The 27522-nt window shown below is 41.3% G+C and overlaps 1 protein-coding gene across 1 annotated transcript in view; it reads left to right on the forward strand.

The window, feature by feature from the left end:
• Positions 1–24251, forward strand: part of LOC104053258 (visual pigment-like receptor peropsin) — a 31345-nt gene extending 7094 nt beyond the window's left edge. Inside the window, exons 2-6 of the mRNA XM_064448595.1 lie at positions 1900–2105; positions 16150–16249; positions 18376–18480; positions 21437–21660; positions 22320–24251. Coding sequence (XP_064304665.1) covers positions 1900–2105; positions 16150–16249; positions 18376–18480; positions 21437–21660; positions 22320–22760 — 1076 coding nt within the window. The 3' untranslated portion in view covers positions 22761–24251. The remainder of the gene's footprint in view (positions 1–1899; positions 2106–16149; positions 16250–18375; positions 18481–21436; positions 21661–22319) is intronic.
• Positions 24252–27522: the final 3271 nt, after the last annotated feature.

A 27522-nucleotide genomic window follows, 5' to 3' on the forward strand; every position in this document is an offset into this window, starting at 1 on the left:
GTCGATCTCATCCTTATAACGAGATATCTATAAAATATATGTATCTCTCTATCATTGCAGCAGTGACTAGTTCTTGTTAATACCATATGCTGACATGTCAGCTCTTCCCAGTTCAAAAGCTCTTTAGTAAACCATGCGTGTTTGCTAAGCAAGCCAGAGCAGCAGCAGCTTGGCAGTTGTGTAAAAAGAAGCTCTTAAAAGGAAATTGCTCTGCAGAAAAAGTAGTTCATAGTGCTGTACAGAGACTGTCCCATCAGCCACCTCCCCTCCCTTTAGACTACACAGAGCACCTCACCAGGCAGAAAGTACCCAACCTTTCTGTTTCGAGAATGAATGCGTTGCTCTTTAGCGTTTCAGCTCATGATACTCCCAGATGGCCTGGAGGTTCAGAGGCAATTTCCTCCAATCCCTGCCCAGCCGAGGCAGCCCGGCGGCGAAGAGCTGGATTCCTGACATATGGGGCTATTGATAGCTCCTGAAGGAAGGCAGCAGCCCTCTTGCTACAGCGTTAAACCTATCAGCCATCTTTCATCTTGTGAACTCCTTTGAATAGGCTGTGCAATGACATCGTGACACGTCCCTCGTCGATGCATATATTCACCTCGTGCTGTGTCAATATACAGCAGCCTCACTCTGGGATTGCTGCTTGTGGCTGGATAGAGGGCTCTGGATCAACTCTTCTCTCCCTCACCTGGTAGTTAATGTTGTACCCTGGCGTCAACTGTGGGGAACAAAATCAGCAGCTGCTGGGTTCCTAAACCTGTCCTAGGCTGCAAGCATTCAAAAGAGGCGGTGTTTTGCTCCAGATTGCCAAGGTGAAGTGAGGCCACTTATGCTGGTAGTGGCAGAGCTGGTTTGGGGGGTGGAAATGGGAGCCAACAGGGAGCTGGGTGCTGCCCAACCTGCTGCTCAGCCCCACTCCAGCAGCCACTCCAGAGCCATCCCCTTCACTGGCTAATCCCCATTTTCAACACTGAGCCTGATACTCGTGAGTAAACATTTTGTTAAAAGTAATTCGTTTCTACATGTCTACCTAATTCCAAAAAGTGGGACGCAAACTATCAAGGTCTTGCAACGATGGGTGGAGCAACAGCCATGCACATTTGGAAACTCTAGGTCTCTCCAACTGAATAAGTGGCTGAATTTCACCAGATTTACAGTCATCTCGCTTGCATTTTCCTTATGTAACTAGACATGTCCATGTCAGGCATCTCTGTTCCTGGAGAGTAGGAGGGGACACAACTTTCTTTAAATATAAATTTAAAAATACTCTAAAGCTTCCAAAAGGTCTGTTCTAAATGTTCTCTTCATATAGATTATCAGGTATATTACTGAAAAATATACCCATCTGGGACAGGCTTTGCTGCAAGGAGATCCTAGGCTGTTCTAGGAGAACCTTAATCTCACTAGCTGCATTTCTCAGGAGGGGACTGGTAAAGCGGCTTTCTGGCTATATGCATGAACTTTCAGTATCCATTACTGTGTACAATGTTCATAAACAGTTGCAGCTTTTGGCAGATTATAGTCTCTGCTCCATTCTACCAATCTTTCCTCCTTCCTTTGTTCCCCAGGTGTTACATTTCATGAGTTTTATCTGCCTGCTTAGAAAAAAACCCACCTTCTCTAGGCCCTTAAATGGTGCATCCTCACCACACGCAGCAGCAGCTTTTTGTGTTTGTTCTGTTTTATTGCTGGCTACTCACTTGTTCCTGCTTCTGAAATGTACCCAGCTACTTAAAAAGGCTTCATGCATAGGTTTTCCAATGGATAATCTGGTTTAATTTCTTTCTAATGGAACAAAAGGGTAATTTTAGAAGAGGTGTTGCACACTTACACATTGAACTGCTTCTTGCTTTATTTGCTTTTTGATTTCATGGGTTTGGCTTTTTTTTTTCCCAGGTTGGCTGTCTTGGTTTGGAAACAGCATTGTGATTTTTGTCCTGTATAAGCAAAGACATCTTCTGCAGCCCACCGACTACCTCACATTTAACTTGGCAGTATCAGATGCTAGTATCTCTGTGTTCGGTTATTCACGGGGGATCATTGAAATCTTCAATGTCTTCAGAGATGATGGTTTCATTATCACGTCGATATGGACTTGCCAGGTAAGACTCGGTTACACTTAATTAGACAAAATAGTTGTAGCTGGTTTTGTTGATATGCTGTATATAATAACCAGACAGGCCCAAAAGAGTGAAAAGAGACACTGCCTGACTTTCCAAAAGGATAGTGTTCTCTTTTGTTACCCATAAATCTATGCATTTGATCAGTGTTTGACCAATTTTCTGGGATTTTTTTCTATCTATTTGCATAGTTCCTACTAGTTTGGGTTTTTTACTTCATGTCATAGCTCCCACGTGTATTGGAAAGCTAAGGTGTAGGCTGTGCTTGTCTTCAGCTCCCCTGAAGTCAGCCTAGTTCTTGGCACTTTAACATTTGACTTTAAGTAATGTGGACTCCTACTTGACAAGGAGTGTAAAGCAAAGCCTCCTCACAGTACTTGGGTATACCCATACATTTTAGCATATGACTTCTTGTACTAAATCAGTCATAACTCTTCAATCTTACTCCTAAATTCTTGGTTGCCTCATTGCCTGTTGTAGGATCAGTGAATTAACTTTATGGCACAGTCATCCCTGAACTTGGAGGCAGCTTTTTTATATGGTTTTTATTGTTAATTTGAAACATACCTGCATAGACAGAATATAAATACATCCCATGGATAGATAGGTGCAAACCTGGTCCCCTACTGCTTTTGGTAATATCTGTGAAAGAGACTATACTTGGTGTGTCTGTTCCATAAGGGAATCAAGACTCTGAAAATGACAGAATTAGCCTATAGCAAGGTATAAGAAAGATCATGATGAAGGAGAAGGGAGAGAGAAATAATCCTCTTTTCTGGGTTATTTTTTTGGTGGTGTTTTTTTGGTTGGTTGAGTTTTTTAAGAGGTAGTTGAACTATTGTGCAACACAGATGAAAGAAATTTTACGGCTTATGTCCTCTCTCTTTCAATATAAAGGTTCAGTTTACGCAGAGAGGAAGAATTCCCACAGAAGACTCTGATTAACCTAGAAGCTGTAGCTTGATCTGAAAAATTATTTTCTTGTTTAAAATGTATGTCTAGCCATTTGGTAGAAAAGGATTTATCAAAATGAAGCTAATTATTTCCTCAGCAAAATCCCACTATTTCTCTCATGAGAACACCAGCATTTGCAGTCTAAGGCCTGTGAGGATAAACTTTGAGGCCACCTCTTAAATTTTTTATTTATTTTTTTTTTTAATTAATGGAAACATTTGAAGTCATGAGATAAACAAAGACATACCTGCAAACTGTAAAACTCATGCCCCCACTCAGAATTAAACAGATTCCCAATTTTTCCTCTTTCAAGGAAGGCTGGGGCTATGATTAAGAAAGGAAAGGTGAAATCGGGATCTCCAGGTTCAGTTCGAGCTTTGCTGCAGGCTTCCTATGTGAGACAGGGCAAGGCATTCAGTGTGAAGTCCTGAACCAAGATCTGTGGCATAATTTTGCAGGTTGGAAGAGGTAACATTAAATATCCTTCTGCCTCCCCAGTCAAAGCTCTTCCAGAGCCCTATCTATGCTGTGTCTCCTTTTTGGGGTTGTAAAAAACAGCACACACAGGAATCTACATGGCATGTCACACCATGTCCATACCTCTTGATTTACATGGGAGTCTTCTGTCAGCAGCCGTACAGCTTTCTTCCACAATGCCTCTGCCTGGGAGTCCCTCTTTGGCTGACTTCGAGCTATTTAGAGTCTCGTTACAATGGTCTGGCTGGCTTTTTTGTTTTGGGGTTGGTTTGGGTTTTTTTAAGATGCAAAAAGACTGGGATGGAGATGTGCTTGACCTTAACATCTTAACATGATGGAGGAGTGCTTAATCTTGCTGTGCTTGAGCTCCCTTTACAAGGAGAAGTTTCACATTTTTGGGATACCCAGATAGTTTGGTGGTCAAGGTGTGTTAAGTAATCCTATTTGGATCTCCCATTTTTAAAGAGCATTTGTTTGTAAAATATGGATATCAAGCAAAGTTTTAAGGTATTGGGATCCAAAGATTTTGTTCAGGTCATTAATGATGCATTGGCTTTTCTAGACACTCTGATTTGCAAAGTATTAAAGTTTCTGTTTTGGTAATCCTCTGTGGGCTTTAAAAAGTAACATTTATCCTTTAAAATAGGAACTGATACTGTATTACTGCTAACTAAAAATTCACGGTAATAGGGAAACGTAAATTTGTACTCTGAATGAATAGTTTGAATTGGTTGTGAGTCATTGAGTGGTTGAGCTGGCTGTGGCTTGTTGAGAGACAATCATGTAGGATTCCTGTTTCCACCAAGGTTATTCTGTGTTGGGGGGTCTTAAAAGCATGTTTAATCCCTGACATCTGTCTTCTTGATTATTAAGCTTGGCAAAACACAAGCCAGTGATGAAGAAGTAACTTATAGAAGTAGAGTGGCTATTCTTAGGAAGAATATTGTGCAGAAGTAGCCAGAAGCTTCTGTGCATAAAAAAAGATATGAACATTTCTGTATGTGTGTGGACAGCCAGCACAAAGGTCATTCTAAAAATGTTCAGTGTTGAACAGCTGTAGGGTTTTGTTTGCTTGGTTTTTTTTTTGTATTTGTAAAACATGACGCATTCGTAGTCTGACCAGAATGGGTCTCACATCTGGCACATGAGGAGTGAGGAGCTTGGTGCCAGGAAGATAAAGCCCATGCTTTCTGACATGGCTCTTCGAAGTCAGTGTCTCTTGTTCCCCTCACTGCACCCAGGCTCCTCTGCGAGTAGCTGGGATGAAAATTTGGGCTGCTTCACACAAGAACATGGCTCTTTCCTTAGCATGGCCCCTGTGTTTTCCCTGCCTTGGTTTGTTTTGCTGAGTCCAGAGAATGGCCTTACTTGACTTTCTGTCATTGTCCATTTCACTACACATTTGCTCCTATTTGATCAGTTAGCTTATGCTGTCAGGTGTGCTTAGGGAAACATTATTTTCCCAAGCTAGCCTGTCATTTCTGTTTATGAAGAAATTTCATGAGCTCACCTCACTTAATCCACCTAACTATTTTCCCTTCCTCTGACTCGGGCCTCCTTCTGTGCCTTCAGGTAATATTTTTCAAAATTAAGGTTCACCATTCTTGCTTGTCCAAGTTAGAGGGAGTGGGGAGAAGTCAGACAGATACTACTTCTCTCTCAAACCAGTCTAGCCTGTGAAAACTCTCTGTAACAAAAGATGCATCTCCACCTAAAAGCACCATCTCATGGCATACCTGCTGAATGGGACAGATAATGTGTCCTCCTGCTTTCCTCCTCTGTATGGAAGAAACACCACTACTCTTCCCCATGCCAAACATTATTTTTCTTTTTGGAGATCTGACAGAGCTCTCCTCAGGAAGGAGGTCACATAGTAGGTCTGTATCCAAAGGCTGAATACTGTGTTATGGATATGGTTTTCCAAGGGTGGCTTTTGGACTCTGTTTTCACTTCTTGTTTATCCCTTCCCTGCTCTACCACTGTGTCTTAGTCGTGATCTGGACAGAAGGAGGACAGCAAGTCTCTAGCATATTCATTTTTTAGCCTCTGGTAATATTATCAGTAAGTAAAGCAGTTGATAAAGTTCATGTCAGGGAATGTAAGCCAGTGACCAAAAGCCATCTGATCCCCCATTGACCATATTTCTAGTGAAAAGCTACCTCGGGATATATTGTTGTCCTTCTCATTATCTCCCCAGGGAAGTGGTTGACTCGGCCACGTTGGACACCTTCAAGAGTCGTCTGGACAGGGTGCTGGGCCATCTTGTCTAGACTGTGCTCTTCCTGGAAAGGTTGGACTAGATGATCCCTGAGGTCTCTTCCAACCTGGGATTCTGTGATATGTTTTTTATTCATATGTTCTGCTGAATTAGAAGTTGCACTGAAACCTGTAAATAACATTGCATTCAAATGTTCTTACATGTAGGAAGTAGAGAAATGTTAATTTTCTGCAGGTAAACAGCACAGTTTCTTCTAAACCTTATTAATCAACCAACAGAAAGTTTTTCTTCTATCTGTTAATCATGTAGTGAATACAAAAGATGCAGGCTTCAGCAAGCCTCTAAATATAGGGGAAGTATTATAACCTATCTGATCCACGTAGGTGCACTGTAGTCATGTCAGAAACCAAGGATGGGCTGTGGGGTGCCTTAGAATTTAAAATCCTTCATAATCCTGGTACCTCAGTTAAAACTTGTTTCTGCGAATTCACTCTTCTAATTTCTCTTATTCTTATTTTCTTTTTTCTTTTTTTTTTTTCTTTTAGAGCATGGTTTGGTTATTTTGACATTAATTTTATAAATACTTAAGAACTTTACTACAAGGGTCAAGAAAATTGACTGCTCTTATCGTGTGCTTACTCTGCTTGCTATAGGCTTCTTTACAAAAAAAGTTACTTATTTCTGACTGTTTCTTACATATAAGGTGTATCTCCACTGTGCACAACAGAGCACAACGTAGTTATCTCCAGGCCATGGTACCATCACAGACAGACCTACTGCCACCGATGTGCTAACTGATGCTATTATCACAGATGCATTCACCTCACTGTCAGTCTAGGTGTCCCTGGTCCATCTGTCCAGCCATCTGGTGCCAGAGCATCCCCAGCAGATCTGGCTCCACACAGAGACAGCCTCAGGAGGAACCAAAAAAAATCTGTTCAGCTTTGAGGTATTAGTGCGCATGACAGTATCCTGCCTGACAGGATTCAGCCCACATCACCTCTGTACCTGCAGCCTGCCCTCACCATCCCACCAAGGGCCAGCCTGGAAGGGCCTGCCCTCACCCTCTTCTGCTGAGTTTGCTTTGTGTTGTCTGGAATAATTAAGCCACAGAGGGGATCTGGAGAGAAAGACGTGACTGTCTCACCCTGTGGTTGAGTTTGCTACATAGCAGTGAGGAAATCTGGTTTTGAATCCTGCACTGCTTAATGCCTTGATGTTTTATACAGTATTTCTGTCTGGCATACCCTGGGCAGAAACACTGGCAATGTAGTGAGCAGCAGTGAGCCCCACGTTGCATGCATGTATTGTTTTACTCTGTTATCCCTAATTCTTTTGTGCACAGTTTGCCTGACAGCACCAGACCTGTGGTATATGTGCGTCCTGAAAAGGCATGGTGTGGCTAGGAAGTCCAAAATTTTCTAGAAGCGCCAAACTCAGTGCGTGCGCATTGAGGAAGATGTGACCCATGGAAATGTCTGGGATTCCTTGCACTTTAACAGGCTTTTCCAAATTGTAGTGGTGTAGCTGGTCAAGGTGCCAGCTGAAACCCCAGACAAATGGGGATCTCTAAGAAAGGCTGGATGTGCAAGTAGCTCTGCTTTAACAATGCTGCTGTTGGACAAGGAGGGTTCCCCTCCTTCCAGTGTGTCTGACCACTCATGTAGGGAAGTTTCTCTTTGTCTATGTGCCTGGTATTTGTTTGCTGTAAGGACAGTGGAGCATCACCATATGTTCTGTGAGATTCTGTGATGTTGAATAGTCTTGGGGCTTATCTTCCTAGGCAGGGGATGTGGATCTGAGCACCTTTGGATGGAGAAAGTGAATCCAGCTCTCCTCCATCGTCCATGGGGAAAAGGGAGCATGGACCAGCAATCCCTCAGCTTTTCACAGTGACACTGCTTAATTTTTCAATGGTCTTGCACAGTTAAGGGGAGGATATGGCTGTGAATACCAAGCAAGTCTAATCTATTGTGGACTGCAGTAAGGCATTAAAAATCAAAAGGGTGGTGAGATATGCACCTCACCTTGTTCTGTTGGGTACTTCAGGAGCCTTATTTGCCCACTAGGTTTGCCACATCCAGTCTAGGAGTCAAGCTCAGAGCCACAATTGCTATTGCACCAGGCAAGCAACCAGAGATGCAGCCCTGCAAAGCTGAGCACGGTGGCCCTTACTCCCTCTTGTAGATTCAACTTCCAGTCACTGCCTCTTGCTGACATTTAAAAATCCAGCATTTTTGGTGTTATTAAATGTTTAGACTCCTAGCATGACATTTCTGAGAAGTAGTAATGTCTGTCTTTTGTAAAAATTAGAGGTGGGGATCTGAATCACCAAAGGGAAAATTGCAACAGTAGGAAATTCTGAGCTCAATAACGATGAAAATATATGAGGTCTTTTCAGAATTTCTGAGGGGAGGACTTCTAATCTTGAATAAAATATTTTATATTTTATTGGTGGCATTTGCTTTCTCAGAACATGCATTTATCTCTTTTCCTGTACGCAGACTGTAAAATACTGATAAATCTTGCCTGAGGAGGAAACAGAAGGTTAATACCTTCTTCTTTTAACAAACTGTTCTGTAAATTGTCTGATAAATCAAAAACCCTAAAGGCATTTATGTTCTTCTATATTTATCTATTTAGGGTAGATTTGAAGGGCATTGATTTCTCTCCATTTAATATAACTGGTAAAACCAACTTAGCTAGACTATTGACTCTGTTGACTCAGTTTGTGATTTTATGCATTTGTAAATGCCAAGACAGTGTTTATGTATTGCTGTATGTGATATGGTATTCCCTCATGTTCTGGGTGAGATGACTGACCAGTGGTAGCTCAGAAGTCAGCATGACCAGGTAATAAAAGCAACGGCAGTTGGAAAGGACTGAAATGAAAGCTGGCAGGCTTCCTTTCTCGTTCCTTCCCCAAACTTGGAAGATTGCTGAGGTATCTATATGCATTCTTCATCAAACTTCTTCCAGCATAACCACCCATTCACATTTCTCCATCATCCATTCATTTTTTTCCTTCACAAAATCATCCTGTTTTCAGCTCATCCCATATGTAACAAGCACACCTTTGCCTATGTCTCTCTGCCTCTCATTCTCCCCAGCAGCTGTCTGTGTGAGCACCTTACTCACCACAGAGGTCTCACTTATGAACCCCAGACAAATCCACAAGCTGTTCATCTTTACCCCTAGCAACATATGTCAAGGTGGATAAAGGTTTGCTCCCACTCACCCTCCCTCCCAGCTGACTACAGGAAGACACACAGACAGTTGCTGTTATTGTTCTTGCCCATATGTGAGAGCACCTGAACATTCTTCCACATTTTTCTGCCTCTCTCTCCCTGTTGGGAACTGTCTGTGCAGACTCACATTGAGTTCACTAGCGGTCGCATGCAGTGGAGCCAGAACACATGCTGCAAGAGTACCTTCATCCTCAGCATGGCTTTCTGCTGTGTCTAACTTTGGAAGAGGTTTCCCATCCAAAGGCTGAGCTAGCTCAACCTTGCTTGGTGTAAAAACATCTTGGAATATCACTGTTTATCCTAGTGTCTAAGCACGTACCTCTACAGTTGAGGCTGGGACAGAAGAAACAGATTTTTTTTTTCTTTATTTCTTTCTCAAATCGTAATAGCACAGGAGTGTGGTCTAGTGTCTGCTTAGTTGAAAAAATGTTCAGCTATCTACCAATAAGATGTTAAAAGAAATTAAACCAAATGTAAAAAGGGAGTGAAAAATACACTATCCTAGCACAGTACTGAGGTATGATATTGCTGGGATTTTACTTATATATAGTTTATCATTCTTGACATTTCAGTAAGATGAAAATAACCCAAAGTCAAATCACAGAACTGGCATTAAGAGCATTAACAGATAAAACAGGTGTTAGGTGCTGAAGAAAAGCTGTGTAATGTTAGCTCTGTATTCAGCTCACCTTAACACGCTGATTCACTGTGAAAGGCAGGATGTGGAGACTGATCTATAATGCAAATTCTTTAAAAAAATTGTGCCCTTTATTTTGCCTGTGCTATGCTACATATATCTTCCTCTCCCAGATATGTTTTTCTGAGCAATTTTAATATCTCAAATATTATGTACAATAGAATATATCCTCATTCTTGTTTTCTTGAATAAGTGAGTTTTGGATACTGAAAAAAAAAAGTTGCAGATATTAGTCTTCCCCATTTCTTTATTTCTGGTCTTCCTTGATACAATCTGAAGAGTGTGCACATTGCAGTCAAAGAAATAAAAACAACTCATGCTGACATCTGTGAGCTAAATTTTAATGAGAAAAATACTTCATCTGCAGGGAAGGGGGGAAAAACTATGCCTTTGCACAAACAGAATCATTAGCAACACAGAAGACCATTTCAGTGTAACTAATGCTACTGCAGGGAAGTTATGCCAGTTTTCATTAGCCATGAATTCTCCCTCATTTTCCTGCAAATTATTATTTCTGCAGCCAAATGCAACAAATTAGGGAAGTTATGTATTTGGTACTTGAAAAACTGTGAATGCTCAAACTATCCATTTCCTTGTTTAACAAGTCTGACGTAGCCCGTTCCATGCCACCCAGGCACTCCATCAAACCACGCACTGCTGCCTGGAGAGGGCATTTGTTGTCTGATAGTGCTCCTACAGAACCAGGATTTTCAAAGCCTAAATTAAGATTCCTGCACTAGGTTTTCCTCTTAGAGGGCTTTGTAACCTCCTTTTCTTGTTTCTTTATATGGAAAATAGCAGCCTTCCTCATTCTTCTGTGCTGATGTGTGTTTCTAAGAGATTAAATGTCTTCTCTCAAAAAAGTGCTGCCCATTACTTACCTTCATTGTTCAAGGCCTTGCCACGGGGCTGAAAATTCATGTTTTTCTGGCTCTTCCCTGTGTGCCACGTTCTCTCACTCACTTGGAGCAACATTTCATATGAAGCTTGAAAATAATTCTGCTAATATCTGGAAGTATCTTAAACAGTCCTACCTCACATTTATTCATCTCCTGTTTCATAAATGTATATCCCATTAAGTCACTTCGCTGCTAGTATGTAGCAAGCAATTCCTGTTCGGGTCCTGACCCTAATCCTGTCCTGACAGGATCAATGACATGATGACCGTTGCTTGCAATGGGCTCCATATGACATAACATCCAGTATTTCTACCCCACTGTCCTTTCAGAAGAGGTGACATTGAACCTGGTGGCTTTCCAGATAGTGATTTAAGGCCAACAATAACCTATATCTTTTACACTTCCTTCGAGGCTCTCCCTGGGCTACTAGGACTCCTTGGCAATGTGTGTGACAGTCCTGTTTGGAGTCCAGCTTATCATTCACAGTTGTGATGTGAAGACCCTTATGGTCCATACCCATTTTAGGACTATAAGCATTTTCTTGGGATAAGTAAGTTATCTTCTGTTTCTCTTGTTATTTTGGTACAGGATCCAGAGGAGCTAAGAGTATTAAGCTAAGAGGAGATCTCCTAGTAGCCATGCAGCTTTTTCAGGCTTTCAGGGATGTAGCATGTTCTTGTCTTGGCCACTTAATGGCTGAACTGGTACCATCACTAACCTGCACTGCCTTGTGCTTAGGAGCTCTGTGAGCAGAATAACTCCACTGGTGGCCATTCAGCCAGCAATCAGAGATGACCTTGTATTAACCTGATGGTGGCTACGTAAGCAGATTCTTTCTTGCTGGGAAACAGCGTAGACAATTGTACTTTGGAGAATGTGGAGGGTCACTTGTAATCTCTGGGTTGTCTGGCAGAGCCTGTGAACAGTCTGTGGAACCTCTGCTTCTCTTGAGACCTGTGTAAGCCTCCAGAAACATTTGCCATGATATTCCGAAAAGGCAAATATAGTACTTCTTTACTTTGAAAATAAAAGCGTGACTTTAATCTGTTAATGGATCTTAGTTATTGGGGTAGGATAACCACAGGCCACAAAGACAAGCCTTGCTTTCTGGAAATGTAAAGATGAGATGGGTGATTCATAAGGCTGTTTTCTTCTTTTATCTGTCCGTGTATTTCTTTGTTTGTATTAATGGTGTTGCTAGCAATAAACAAGTAGGCTCTGAATTACCATCACCAAATACTGAGTGTCTGCTGCTGTCACTTAATGGTTTAAACTATATAATCCTATAGCATATCAGTTTTCATTGTTTACTAGTAAAAGAAGTGCTGTTTGTGCCAGAGGTCTAGAATGGCTTGGGTTAATGCAATCACCTCTAAGAAGTGATTGAAGCCTGCTGTGACACTTTAAAAGGCAGAATGCAACTGTGGCAGAGAAATGTTGCATCAGTGAAAGATGTGGAAACTGTGGTAAATGGTGGGTCTCTTTCACTTCCTGTGTCATAGTAAATCTTAAAGAAACAATTTGAGTGCTTTAGGAATGCTCTGCATTGGGAGTTTTAAGTAGTTTCCTCTGAAGACTGATTTTGATTATGAACCTTGGTGGTTCTTCCATGTGACAGAAGAGTTACTATAGTCCTGTTGACACACTATTGATAGATTGGAGGTTGAGGTTGAAGGAGGTTTATTGCCATTATTTGTTTTTATGATGATCTTGGAATAATCTGATCTGTATTAAAAAAAAATCTGAGTTTATTTTGATAACTTTCAATATATGCAATGGACAAATAAGCCCTGTTTAAAGTTTATCTTTCTCTTTGTATGCTAATTATCTCATATTTAATAGAAGGGAAAGACAGGGTATTGTGGTTCTGAAGGGAAACAAATGGACTTCAGGAAATTGCAACAGATTCACCCGTTGGCCAGAGGAGGGAGCGATGCAGCCTTTCTGGCTGGTGAGATCATTGTTTCAGCCTAAACTGAAATGTAATAACTATTTTGGCAATCTGCTTTTGTGCCATTAAACCTTGATTAATCCAATAATAAGAACAATAGGTTATATTTTGCTCTGCTTCAAATGAAGATAACCCTTATGAATTCAGGAGGGATGCATAAGTATTGAAGGTTGTAAAAGTGGGGCACACCCAAGCTCATAGCTAAAAACTTGATAGTGCACTGGAGATTCCTGACCCTCCCTGTGTTGAAGCAAAACTTAAGAAACTAATTTGCATGAAGTAGGAGCTTTATATATTGTGGGTTGTAAATAGTACACCAAGAACATTAGTGAGATTTAAAATCAGGCACAAGAATGAAGCAGAAAAAACCCATCCGTTTCTTCAGTTGTGTCTTAGCTTCCAGGCAACATAAAGATAATGAGCAAGTTCTGTGAGTAACTGTATAGCCAAGGGAGTAATATTGGTATAGCGCTTAGAGAAAAGCTTTTAAATCTGATAATCTGCTCCTGTTTCTTAGTGGGTAAAAAGGAAACCTAGTGGATTAACATTACCATGCAAAGTTATATTTATGTCAGAATTCACTATTGCCTCTTAACACTGCTGCTATATGATTGTAATTAATAATAGGAGGGACAAAATTGCATTACCGAAAATGGAGGAAATACAATGACTGTGGAAGGAAGGAGCTGGTTGGGGGTAGGATAAAAGAAAAGGAAAACCAGAACTGGGCGAAGAGAAGAGCATCAATGTTCCAAAGTAACTAAATGTTACTAAATAGTATTCTAGTATTTCCTTGGCTGTCATTCTATATATCTTTAAGGATGCAGAAAACTGAGAATATATGGGTTTTTTTACCTACATACATTAATATCTCTGTCTATAGCAATCGGGATTATGCTAAAGCAGTTTTTCTGTTGCTAACTACTTTGGGTTCCAAGCAGTCACTTGAATTGCTGCCTACAGTCGGTGTTGTCTGTTCAGGAGCAGAAAAAGTGGCAGAGATTTTTCTTCCATATCCAGTAGGTGTATGCAGGTTGGCTACAGGTGGAGTAAGATCCCTCGTTTTCTTCTGAAGACACATGTCTAAGTGACACCAATATAAAAGTACTGCAGAATCAATAGACTTGCTAGGAAATGGTGTATACATAGCTAGTCTCCAGAGTTAACTCGTCGCTGATAGAAGTTTGGCAGGGACAATACAGGTTTGAGGATCCTACTGCCAAAGCAGCCCTGACCCTGTTGGGTCCTCTCTTGTGTTTTAATGTTTCAGATGCCGTGGCCTCTGTATGGGCTGTTCTACAGCTTGAAAGCCACCTTATTTACCCCCTTTATTCATTTCATCCCGGCACTCTTGACATCCCCAGAGCTTCCTCTCCTCCTTGGCATTTCACCCTGTCACCTGTTCCTAAACCGCCGAGCCCGTGGCTAGCATGGGGGCAGTAGGCACAGCCGCCGCAGGAGACTGCTGCCACTTTAGCCACTTACTAACCATATGGCCCTGGTCAAATCTCTGATGATAGCCCCCACAGTAGAAGAAGCAACAGTATTTTGATCTGCTGAAATGGTGTTACGAAGCAGTATGAAAATAAGACATGGCACTGACAATAGCTTGGTCCTATGAACTGCGCTGGTTTAGGTAAAACTGCATTTTTTTTAGCAAGGCACCACTCCAAAGAAAACGTTTTGGCTTATTCTTTCTTACACTGATAGAGTTTCATCTTAAATGGTGATGGGCAAAAGTATATTTTTAGACCCTCTTTCCTCCCTTGTAAGTGTACTCAAGGGCTGTTTGAACTGATCACTTAATATAGCTGTGTCTCTCTGGCCTGATGCCAGGGAAGGGGGGTGGGAGAATAATGATCACATCTGCAAGTGATAAAACATACACCGATGCATTTCAGAGAAACTCAACCAGTTTCAGCATAGGAGGGCTATGATTCACACCAAGAAGCTTGTCCCATTGCTTTTGTATTCAATCTCATAGCTCTTTAGACTTAATTTCAAAGAGTTTACTTGCATCGTTGCTGAAATACTGCCTCCTTTCTAATCTAATAACTAATGCAACCTTATGCTTATGCAACCTGGTTTCTCAGTAGTCCTTGGCCACGCTGCTCTCCACATCTAAGAAGCATTGTTAGAGCGCATGGAGATGTGGCAGCTGTTTGCGTCAATAAGGCTAATGAAATGCAGAGCACATTTGCATATCCAGGTATTTCACCAATCTCCACAGCACACAGTGTGGCCAAATTCAGCCAAGTGCAGCTTCTAGCAAGTAGCTGAGACATCCAAGGAAGTCAGTTTTCTGATGTAAACATGGTTGCATTTATACACCAAGCATGAGTTGATTGGAAGTGGAGCACAGGTGGACATAGATTGTTGTAGCTGCAAGTCTTGTGTGCATTTAAAATGTGGTGGGTCTGTAAACGTTGGCATTAAGAAGTATATAGAGTCAATAAAAGGGCACTGATAGCAAGAAAAACCACCAGTGAAAGAAATGGTGAAGTAGCCCTTTCCTAACCCTTCACCCAATTTAATTTATACAATCTGCCATGGTCTCAGCTTTAAGCCTGGATTAAAGCCCCAGATTCAGTGCTGGGATAAACTGAATTCCACGGGAGTTGTGCCCATTCACACAAAGACAGAGTTTGTTCCCATAGAATAATGATGTGCCTTTCCGCTGATAATTTTAGCACTTGAATGCCAAGTTACAGTGCAGAGACACTTGCTTAATATTCCTGCTTCACTCAGTGTAAAACTGGCACCTCCAAGAGCTCCTCTGCTCTGGCCAGTTCGGTATATCATTGCAAGCTTTCAAAAAAAGGACTGCCTTCAGTGTTTTGTCTGGATCATTTCCCAGTCATATAATGCTCCCTAGCAGATGGCTACATCCATCTCCACTACAGCCAGCAGCAACTTCCTTCCTATACCCATAAGAGAAGCTAGCAGAGTTGTAACTGTCCTGTGCGTGTATCGCTGAGACAGTGACGTCGGTGGGCGCCTACACAGCCGTACGGCGCTGCCTGCGTCACTCAGAGGTGGTGAGGATCAGGGCTTAATAAATAGCAGGCAATCAGTAGCACCAACATTGAGATTCAATCAACGATTTAGCTTTGGATGGTTTTATTTAATTTTTTTTAAAAGCTTTTTTCACTCAGTCAAGCCTATTACCTCCTATGTTCTTCCGTCTTTGGTGTAAATTTCATGGGTTCAGTTTGCAAGTTTGTTCTGCCTAAGCAGGGCAGCTGCATCCAGAGCATTTTTGCCTATTCATGGCTTTTCTTTTCAGTTCAATTTTTTCTCCTTCATTTGGCAAGTTGTTTCAGGGAAGCAGAGATGTTAAGGGTGTGTTTGCTTGTTTATTTTATGTACATGACAAAGCACTTATATAATTTGTGAACATTTACTTGCTCACTGATCCTATGGAAGATAACTGCACCTGACAGTTTATATTACCCTGCTAGCTGGGTTTCTGGAAAAGCTTTTGATAGCATTAACATGAAAATGACAGGAGCAATCCCTGTGGTTCTTTCCCCCTTCATCTCTCTGCAGTAAAAGAACATCCTGCACTGCTTTGTTTTTCAGGTTGATGGGTTCCTGACACTTCTCTTTGGCCTGGCGAGCATTAATACCCTTACAGTAATCAGTGTGACTCGCTACATCAAGGGCTGCCATCCTGAGAGAGGTAGGGAATAAAGGCAAGTCCAGTTGTGCCTTCGTTGAACCTGGTGCAAATCTGTATTTCTTTCAGGCACAGGCTATATCAAATACAAATTAGATGCATTGGAAACCAGAACATGACTCAGTCGTTTGCATTACAAACATGTTTGCATAGAATCTTTCAGGGTTAACTCCAATAACAGCCTAATTATTACTAGTATGTTTTGGTCAGCATGGGTTAAATTCACCCTTGTACTAAAGATACCACAGATCCTGCTGACCCTCTGTATTCGCCAAAATGCAACTTAACTGATTCCTAAGTGAAGCACACATCATTATCTGGATCATACTGTAAGCAACAAATTTCACCTTCTATGAGATAATGTTGGGGAAGTTGTCAGTCATTGATAAGATCCCTTGTTCAGAAGGCTGCCCTACATACAAACATTTTCAGTCTTCAGGGTGTTTTGCCAGGGTTCGTGCACAGCGGGCATCATGGACTGCTTTATGTGGTGCTGGGAGCATTCAGTCTGCACATCTTGCCCCTGGCTTTCGTAGCACTGTGCAGCCTGCCATCCCCACATGCCTCTCCGGCCTCCCCTCAGTGGACAGTTTCACACCACGGGAGACAAAAATTATGCCTACCACCCCCAGAACTGACCATGACCTGACTCTACTAGATGGTGCCTCTCTCCCAGATCTGCAAAGCCTCATCACCACAGCCTTGCATACGCACTTCTTCCTTCTCTAGTGCCCTGTTGATCTGTAACCTGAATATCTCAGACAACCGCTGTTGATTACTCTCTCCAGTGCTAGAAACCTTTTACTAACCACTCTTTTCCTGGTTTTTTGAATTTCTTTTTTTTTATTTACCTTTGGTATAAATGCCCCTGTAAAAGCATATCAGTGCCCCACTGTACAAATCTGGTCTGAAATCCTTTACACATTTCCTGCCCTGTGAAGCCCTCATCAGCAAGTCTATATAAACGTACCATCACCTACCCCTTTCCCCTTCTGCCTCTTTACATCACCACACTCACCCCAGGCACTCACTTTCACAGGATCAGTAGAAACCTTTCCTTACCATTCATCCTGGACCTCCTGCCTGCTGCAAACTTCGACTTCCACTGAAAGCCTTATGTAATCTCTCCTCTTTATACTTACACTTTCCATAAATTATCCCTAGTCTTCCTTTCACCCATCCTTAGATAATGTATTGTCAATTTTCATGCCTTTGTTATGACTGGCTTGCACCATCTTTCGGGCAGGAACTTCTTAATGTCTGCAAGCAAAGCATGAATAAATACACTGGATGCATCATATGAGTTTTTCTTTCTAACAGCATGAGTAGCATTCGTTGTGAAAAGAACTTCTGCAGGGAGGCCTTATTTCCACAAGAAGGTCTTCTGCAGTTTGTTGTAATGATAGACTTGTTGAAGTTAATTTTCAACACAAACTGCTGTAAAGTATTCTACACCTTGTATTCATTGCATATTATGAAGTCATATTTAAACCCCACGTTTCTCTTTTGCAAAGTTGTATCACATGTTCATCTGAGGGTGTGCATAACTTCTGTTTGCCTCCTGAGAAAACCTGAGCAAGTACCCAGTATAACTTTACAGAAGTGTTGAGGAACAGAGATTGGTGTATATATAAATATTTCCCACTTTATGTGGGAAATGAAGAAATAACCACAATGTATGGCAACAGCAGGACAGATTTAATATTTTGTATTGAATGGCTAATGTAGTCTGAGCATCTAATGTATTTTCTTTTTAACAGGGAAAATCCTCTGACTTTAGACTTATCTTGTTTGTTTCTATGTAAAATTTATTTAAAAACCTGTTTCCTGCTTTTTACAAAATTGCAGAACAAGTCTAACACAAAATTTGCTAATTCTGCAGTGCTCAACAAATACATTGTCTTCTGCTTAAAAGCCATTCATTTCCACTGTTCACAAATGGTCTTGAACACAAGCCTGACAAATGTTTTCAAATTTAAGCTTTTCTTATGAATATGCCTTTTTTGTCTTAATATTTTTTTAAATAGTTGTATTTTCCTTATTAGCTGTTGGTATAGGAGTGCATTTAGATTTCAGAGATATGTTTGCCTTTCTAGATATTATTTTCTGACTAAACGATGCCATTGCAGGTCACTGCATCAGCAACAGCAGTATGACGGTGGCTCTGGTTCTCATTTGGATAGCAGCTTTCTTCTGGTCAGCAGCTCCATTACTTGGCTGGGGCAGTTATACAGGTAACAGGTGTCTTTTAGTTTTATTTATTTGGCACCTCTCTGCTTAAATGAACAAAGATACTTACCTTCCTTTCTTGCTGTTTGTGACAAACCAGACCGATTATCAGTGCAACTGAGAAAATCATTCATCATGCATGACGTAGGCAGAGAATGTTGCCTGCTTTAGTGTCAGCTATAAAGAGATTTTTTTTAAGATATCACAGGAAAGACTTGGACCAAGTGCACATTACCTATGAAAAAAGAGAAGCCAGAAATATTTGGCATGGTTAAGCAATGAGATAAAGGAAACTGTCAAAAGATATCCTTCAAAAACTGTCAAGATTAGGAAGCTAGAAAAGAACACAAGTTCCAGCAGGTTAAACTTGAAACTATAATAAGACAAGCCAGAAAGATTTGGTGAAACAGTTTGTTGGAAATACGAAAACTAACATAGCAGAAGAAGAAAAAGATGTCAGAAAGTTTGTCCGTCCAAGAAGCGATTAAGGTACAAGATAAGGCCATAGCAAAAAAGGAGGGGGGAAAAAAGGAAAACTTTTTAATAGTGAATGCTGTGATAATTCAATGGCTAAGGGATATTCCTACACCAGAAGATTTCTTTGCAGGGAAAAGTTGGAGAAATTGTCTCAAATTTAGCTTCTAAAAATTCAATAAAACAAATCTGTAGGAACAAACAGTAATGATCCAGGAGTCTTAACAACTGAAATCATGTGGCTGAAATTGTCCAGCAGTTTTCTGCCTGGCTCCTGTAGGCATCTGCATTCTTTGAGCAGTCATGAAATCTATGAAGACTTATTAAAGCAGCTATGTGAATATATCCACTTACTTATTAAATTCATAAGCTTTGAAGTACCTCTGGGCCCTTGAAGTATGGGTGTGAGAACAACATCCATTTCTATGATTAATTAAATCCTCTATCCTTCCCAAACCAAAATGTTACCAGGATATTGTGTTCAATGGATCTTTTGTTTGAGACAAAATCAAACTCTAATTTTACGTCATGTTTTTGCAGTCTGGATATGTCATAAACTTTTGGGGTTTGGACTGGTCATTTTCTGTGTACGTTTTGGTGATCTTATTCTCACATTTATCTTATTAGCTCTTCATTTGTAGAAGGATTTCTGATGTCCTTTTTTGGCCTTAAACTGGAGACAGGAACTTCTTGGGCATCACTGCCTTGTCAGGGCATCCAAGTGCCCGCATGGATCCCATTTGTACTTTGGATTCAATTCCCTGACAGTGGTCTTCAAGGCCACTTCTAGGAGCACTTTTCCTTACTGAGAATGACAGAGGTTTCAGGTTCCTGAGCTATCTGACTCTAAACACATTACCATTGAGGGCACACATGGACATTTGGGAGTCTAGCAATGGCAAGTCTGGGAGCAGGCAGCAGGCAACAGCAGGCCATGGCACATCACACCTGGTTGCCTTGGAAGTCTCGCTTCTACACAGCAGCTGCAGGGGTCCCCAGGACCCTCCTGATTTTTGGAAATGCCACTTGCCAGTATGTGTGCAGAGGGGTGAAAAGCAGCTCTGAATCCCGACTTGCAGAAGATCTGCACGATTTTCTTTTCATGTCATCTGGAGGCTGCTTTCTTTTTTCAGTCGAAAGTTTTCACAAACCAGAAACCTGGAATTAAGCCAGATTTTATGGTTATCTTTTTGAATCTTGGGGTCTACTGATGAAAAAGGCAAAGGAGACAAAAAACTATTTCTATTACTGACACATCCAGACAGCAACACATAGAGCTTTTGGTGTTAAAAGTACAGAGCTCTTTTTGATGAGAATCATAAAAGAGATTTTAATCTTTCGCTCCTTTAATTCATCCTGTCCAAACCTCCTATCACCTGTGAGGAATTAAGGGATTATTTTTTTTTCTTCAGAATTATCACTGGATGTCAGGGAGAGATCTGTTGTTAAATCACGCAGGCTTCTCCTGTATTTTATCTCCAGGACTTGTTAATACTTGACTTACAAAATTTTGGTTCATGCGTCATTTATTTATAATTCAATTTGCTGCCATAGCTGTCAGAAAAAACAGCTTTTTCCACTTAAAAAGAAAAATCAACAATTCATAGTCTATAGAAAACCTCTAATGCTATATCACATTCAAGTTTTATGTCAGGACACATTTGCAAACACATCAGAGGGTCTAAAGAAGTCAACTGTTATTCATAAAAGTATTTATGCAGAGACTGCACCTGATTCCCACTGCCTTTCCCTTCAGTACCTGATCAGCTAATGTCCTTTTGTAAATCCCACTAGCTGCAGATTCTGCAATCTGCCTAACTTCATTTTTAGAAGCCTGCAGCTCTTTGGCAGTTGCAGAACTGTGTGTTTCCCATTTAGCAAAAGGTCCCATATCTTTCCAAGTATTTATATGTTTCCTCTTTCCATAATCTTTATCATTAGCTGTATCAGTTTGCTTTCATGGCTCTTACTACAGTAAAAATCTCATTACCTTTTTGGTTTTATTTTAAAAAGCTCAGTATTTTTATTTCCTACTTTCTTATGTAAGTATTGATTTTCTAGATTTGGCATGTTGTCTCTTTACAATTGCTTGTTATGCTGTTACAGTGCTCATCTTAGGAAGTTACTATGTAGAAGATTATGACAAATAAGAGTAGATAACACTCAAAAAAATCAAACCTACTGAATGAATACCCTTTTTTTTTTTTTTTAAAGTATCACAGTTTCCTATTCTGAAGCAACAGTTTGTGCATTATGGGTTTACACTGAAATCTAAACTGGGCAAAATTGTAATATGCATTAAAACTTGTTATGGTCTAGCTGATCTGGAAAATTGTTTATATAAGAAATCATGTCACAGCTCACTAAATGAGAAGGATCAATCCATTCTTTAGTGCTTAAAAGGAGAAAAATACAGCATTTGAACTGATAAATTAGTCACATATAAATGTTCTAAAAATGCTAACCAACTTATTTTTTGCTTTCCAGATCGCATGTACGGCACATGTGAGATAGACTGGGCAAAAGCCAACTTCTCTACAATCTACAAGTCCTACATTGTGTCCATTTTTATCTGCTGCTTTTTCCTACCTGTAACAGTGATGATCTTCTCATATGTGTCAATTATCAATACTGTCAAGCTAAGCCATGCATTAACAGGACTGGGTGATCCCACAGACAGACAGAGGAGAATGGAGCGGGACGTCACCAGGGTGAGCTTGTGTTTCATGTTGGGCGGCATTTATCTCGACGAAGTCTGTCTTTCCAGAAATTGGTCCCAACTAGAACAGTACAAAACAATCAGTCACATTTCATTTCTCTTTAATCTCTAGTGATGGAGTCTGAAATCAGTGAAGAATAGGAGGGTTGTTTAAAACTCCTGCCGCATCAGTTGGCTAAAATATTGGTGCTACATCCCATGTAAAAAAAAATCTAAATATAATTGGAGTAGGTTATACCGCACAAAAATGAAAGTTTGGCTTGGCATATGCTCTTTTCTTTCAGAAGTCACGTTACTTCTGAGCATACACAGAAGTTACAGTGGATTTTTCAATTTACTCACTATTCACTTAAGTCTACCCGAAACCCTCTTAATTCATATAAACATACATGGGACTGTAGCTGTTTTCATTTCTTTAGATGAGGCATTGCTCAAGCACACCACCATGCCAAAATCAGATATATAGCTTCTTGGTCTGCCTGGCTCCATCAAAGCTAGCCTTTTGCTTGCCTCTACTCTCCTGTGAGCCATACCCTCAGGACAATCTGAATGTTTCCCTTTCATCCAAGTGTCCAAGTTACTATTCCCAGTGTATTCCTTCCCTGATGTAGTCTTCCAGAATAGATTTAAGACTATCCTTCTGTCTTTTAGGTTTCTATTGTCATTTGCACAGCCTTCATTATTGCATGGTCACCATATGCTGTCATCTCTATATGGTCTGCCTACGGTCACCCCGTGCCCAATCTTACCAGCATCCTTGCCAGTTTGTTTGCTAAGTCTGCCAGCTTCTACAATCCCATTATTTACTTCGGAATGAGCTCCAAATTTCGGAGGGACATTTTCATCTTGTTTCATTGTGCCAAGGAAGTCAAGGACCCTGTGAAGCTCAAACGTTTCAAAAACCTCAAGCAAAAACAACAAGAGCCTTCTCAGAAAGAAGTGAAGTATGCAGGAGAAACGCACCCTGCACCAAGTCCCGATTCTGGGGTGGGAAGTCCAACCAATACCCCACCTCCAGCAAACAGGGAAGTGTATTTTGGTATTTTCGATACACCATCTAATAACCCTGATATTGAATGTGATAGACTGTAAGTTTTGTGGCCACTTAACACAAGCACCCACTTTGTGTTCAGGAAGACCCTCTGCAGATCAGCGCTTGAGTGATTTCCTAATTCCCAGTCCATCTGTTCCTTGCTATAGCACTGACGACTCTACAACTCAAGCAAATCAGATGGAACAGTGATATTTTCCTTCTATGTAGGTACAAAAAGCTATGAAGCATATTACAACGTGGGCAGCACATCCAGTGCCAGAAACATTTGATTTTCACATGCATGCAGGAAAAGGAAGACTGACTTCTGAAGAGCAGGCATTAGCTGGCAAAAATAACTAGTATGTTCCTATCCAAATTTTATTAATTAGGAGATTGCATTTCCAAATATGTTTTTTGCTCTTCAACAGTCCCAGCCATAGAGGATCGTTTTAGCTCTGTGGTGCTGCACGGCCCAGGCTGTAGGAGAAGATACGCCTTGCTGAGATCGCTGTGGAGCTGCTGCAGCTCCAATGGCTGCGAGCTGGTAGACAAAACTGTGTGGTGCCTGCAGGGCACCAAGGAGTGCCCACCGTGGGGCTCCCAGGCCCAGTGCGTGCATGGGTATGTGTCTGATCCTCTGTGCCTCACTCTGTGTGTCTATGCAGGTGCTAGGAGTTGTAGGTCTTGGCATCTTCTAGTCACTGCAGTCTGAACAGTGGCTTCATACTTTTCCTCGTTGGTCTGCAGAATTATTTCCTTCTTCCCCAGCCTTCCCAGCGAGCAGGGCCTGGCTGTAGCGTTCAGATTCAGGAAAGCTGGCCTTTAACTTTACTGATCTGTCTCCAAACTCGTTATTTTTCTACCTGACTATTAAGGTGGAGCAAGAGGTGATGTACAGACAATGAAACCAAAAATGACACTAAGGTTTTAAGAGTACTAATGAACTGTGGCATCAGAGCTATTTACAAAATATAATCCAACACATCACTGCTGCTTCTAAAGAAAGTTTTTGTACCTGCCTATGGGTAAAAAATGACTTTTTGGTAAACATAACAAAAAGTAGCAATTAAGGATAGTGATTTAAATAGCTAAGTGGTAGGCTTAAATCAGTAACAAGACTATCAGATGTTATAATATCCAATTATTCCACCAAGTTTATCTTACAGATTCAATGTTGAGGAGGTATGTCTTCATAATTCCTCACCTTGGAAATTAACTGCATACACAGAAACTTTGGTGAAAATGTCTCTGTATCAGCCATGGAAAGTGTGAGTTCATTTAATGCCCTTTGCAAGTTAAACAAGAAGGGATAAAAAAAAAGAAGGAAAACCCCCCAGCCAACAGTGGTTGCTAACCTCACTGCTATTTATGATTTTTTGGAATCTCACTGTCCAGGAGTGCTAAAATGTAGTTGTTTTGCAAAAGTATGCTTTTCCAGATGTGTTTCTTGGGAAAGTTACAAAGAGAGCCTGCCTTCATTTCCCCCATTACTCTATTTGTTTTAAGAAAATCATCTGTGTTTTGAAGTTAAAAACAAATAAACATTGTAAGCAACACTGGGGAACTGTGTTTTCTTTCATGGCCACAGAGCTGAACTACAGGAGTATTCATTTTTGTGGAAAATTTTGAGATATGGGTGCTACTTCATTACCATAAATAATTAAAAGCAAATAAGAAAACAGTTTGTTTCCCGATAAAAGTGCATGCTGTGGCTGCAGAAACAGATTAAATCTTTTAGGGCAAAAGCCTGTCACAGCTGGATGAAGCCAGGCTGGTCTAGCCAAAGTTAGTGAGCAGTTTTGAAAGCTTCTAGGTGTAGCAAAATATCCACCTTGGTAACCCTGCTGGACTGAACCTTCTTACTGCTGAGAGTGCTTGGATTTTCCTCTAAAGAAAGAGGAGCGCCATGCATTCCCATCAGATGCGGTTCTCAGAGGTACCTGCAACCAAAGGGGTGACAGACACCTGCCTATAGAGCCTCCATGGCCACAGATGCCAGGCTAGCTTTTAATCTCTATTTCCAGTAATTTACGGATAGGTAGGGAAAATTCTTGCCCTGCTGCACTGTAGCAATGCTGTTGGTCTGCAGGATTCAGACTCTGACATAGAAAGATGTGAAAAGAGCAAGGGAGAAGGCAGAGCAACAAGGTCATTTCCAAAAATGCCCCCTAACTCCAGCTGAAATCACTACTAGTTCATAGACCACTGAGCATGTACAGTGACATTATACTGGGGGAAGAGAAGGGAGTAGTAAAAATGGACCAAAACAGGAGCAGAGGAAAAATATAAGAGGGGGAGAACCAGATAAGCAGGAGTGCAAGGGTCTAGGAGCCAAGGGATGCATACCTGCTGAACGACAACTAGAAACAGCCAACAGAGAAAAAGCCTTGAGTGGACCATGGCAGACCTCCCTCCTGCAAGGCCTGCGGCTACAGTCCTTTGTGGATACACAGTAATACCATGGGATTGCGTAGATGTAGAGCAGAATATCTGATTTTGCAAGTTACACAGGGGAAAAGAGGATGGATGCCTTCACAGGCACCAACCTGTGCTCCAAATTCAGTAACAGCAGGAGCACATCTGTCACTGAAGTTACCCAGGTTAAAAAGCTTCCAATCCCAAAGCACAGTGCCCTGTAGCTGCACCCGCAACACCAGCGAGTGGCTGAAGGCAGAAAAAAGTTCCAGAATCCATTACCACTTGAGTGTAGGTAAGGAAATGTGCTTCAGCATTTCAAGTATGTGATGCAACACAAATGAATTTGTAAAACACTGCCTGTGTCCTGCATTTCCTCCCCTTGTCTCTGGTCCCACACATGCCCAGACAGGGCTGAACCCTGCTGCTCCCTCCACAGATGGGCTCCTCTGCCTGCTGAGCCCACACTGCCAGTCAGGGAGGAGCAAAGAGCTCAGGGGCTTGAGACACTCAGCAAAGATAGAAATGGCCTAGATATGCTGAAGGGGGATGTTGGGGTTTTATGCTTTTTACTTAGCAAGAATGAAGTAGAGAGTCCTGGAGTCAAATTATTCCTCACCATAACCTTGCTGCTCCCCACAATGTCTGATTTTCTTTTACACTGAATGAGTTTCAGTAGCAGAGATGGAAGAAGTCTGTGGTCCTGACTCATACTCTGGTGACAAGGATGCTTTTCTGGGAAACTGCAGCTTTGAATGCTCTCCTGAGACAGGCTTACGAGGGAGGTCCCACTTACTTTGACAAAGAAAAGGACTACCTTCTCCCAATGCTTTCTCTTTAGAAACACTATGTTTTTACATTTTTCTAATGCAAAAAGCCAATAGGTGTGCCAAAGGCAGGGCCAGATGTCATATCTCCATGAGATAGGCCGTCCCATCCTAGTGCTGCCAGGCACACAGCAGGCAGGCAGCAAGGGCTTGCTAATAGGGCCTTGTTCTTCCACTACCTCTATAAGGGGCCTTTTTCAATATGTTTTGTATTGAGTGAATTTGTGTCAGTCTGTACAAATGCGATCTCATTACTATTTCTGGCATCCAAATAGTTTCTTGTCATGAGGCAGGAGAACAATATTCCGATCATCCTCCCTTTAGCGTAGAAATTCTAGCACGTAGGGTCCTTCTGTCTCTCTTGCTCAGCCCTGGATGTTACTGTGAGGTTTTGCAATTGTTGGGGTTGGTTTTGTGTATACACTAAAACTAAGTAGCATCATCTGGCAGAAGGCAGTAGGCCAAGGAACTCTACTGTTTCCAAAGGATGCTCTCAGCATTTGCTGGCTTGTTCCAGCAGGATCTGAGACAGAGGTTAGCCCTCTTTTACCTTATATGCAAGAAACCCGGCCAAAAAAAACCTTGCTGGCTGTTCATTAACCATTTCTGGACTCACAGCCTTGTTGACATCATTAAAACACTGGCAAAAATAACATGCCTGAGCGAGGTAAAATTACTCTGCAAAAGGCTTGAAGCCCTTAACTCACCCTTTAAAATATGCCTTTAGCTACTCTGCATATTCATTTCCAAACATTTCCTGTTTTGATCAGCTATTGATTGGAACACTCAGCAGGTGAGTTCTAAATGGCTACACAATTCATGTAGTTACATGTGTATCAAAATCTCCTCAGCTCTTACTTGATTATTTCTTATTATCAATATTATTTATAATTATCAACATATCAGTATTATACCATAACCACTGCATTTATTAATACTCACATGTACAACTTGGCCTTGCAAGTGGATTACCAACAACCTTGTCACTGACACAACCCTTTCACTTGTGCTGCACAGTTCGAACAATCACGTTAACACAGGTTTACTTCTGTTCAATTTTCACATTTAAATATAGGTTCCTCTGACTGGGAGTTATAGCAAAAATGTGTTCATTTATGCCAAGAAAATCTTGTGGGCCCACAATTCTTCGGCTTTAGGGTGTCAGCACACTGAAATACAGAGCAACATTTCTTAATAGCTTTGACACCTCTAATGGTAACATGAATAACTTCAGTGTGTAGTTGGAGGGAGTGGGATTAGCCTACTGCAGTCCGGTCCCTGTTCTCAATGCTATTATGTCTTTTTATGTAATGACTTATGCAAAAGTATTTTTTGTAGCAGGGACCAGAAAACAGGAAATCTCCCTCTACCCCGCCTTAAGACAGTGACTTTATTACAGTGTGGACTACTCAGGATTGCACCCCCTCGCAGGCTTGCTCCCTACCCCTACAAAGCCTTCATTCTTTGCTACACAGACTGACAAGATAAGAGAGATACAGAGCATGCCCATCCAAGCATTGCCTATGGTTTGGCACTTCCCTCAAGAGCGAGAGATGGAGACAAAATCCCTTCCCGAGGG

Source organism: Phalacrocorax carbo, chromosome 3, assembly GCF_963921805.1.
Source record: "Phalacrocorax carbo chromosome 3, bPhaCar2.1, whole genome shotgun sequence".
NCBI classification, from domain to species: Eukaryota; Metazoa; Chordata; class Aves; order Suliformes; family Phalacrocoracidae; genus Phalacrocorax; species Phalacrocorax carbo.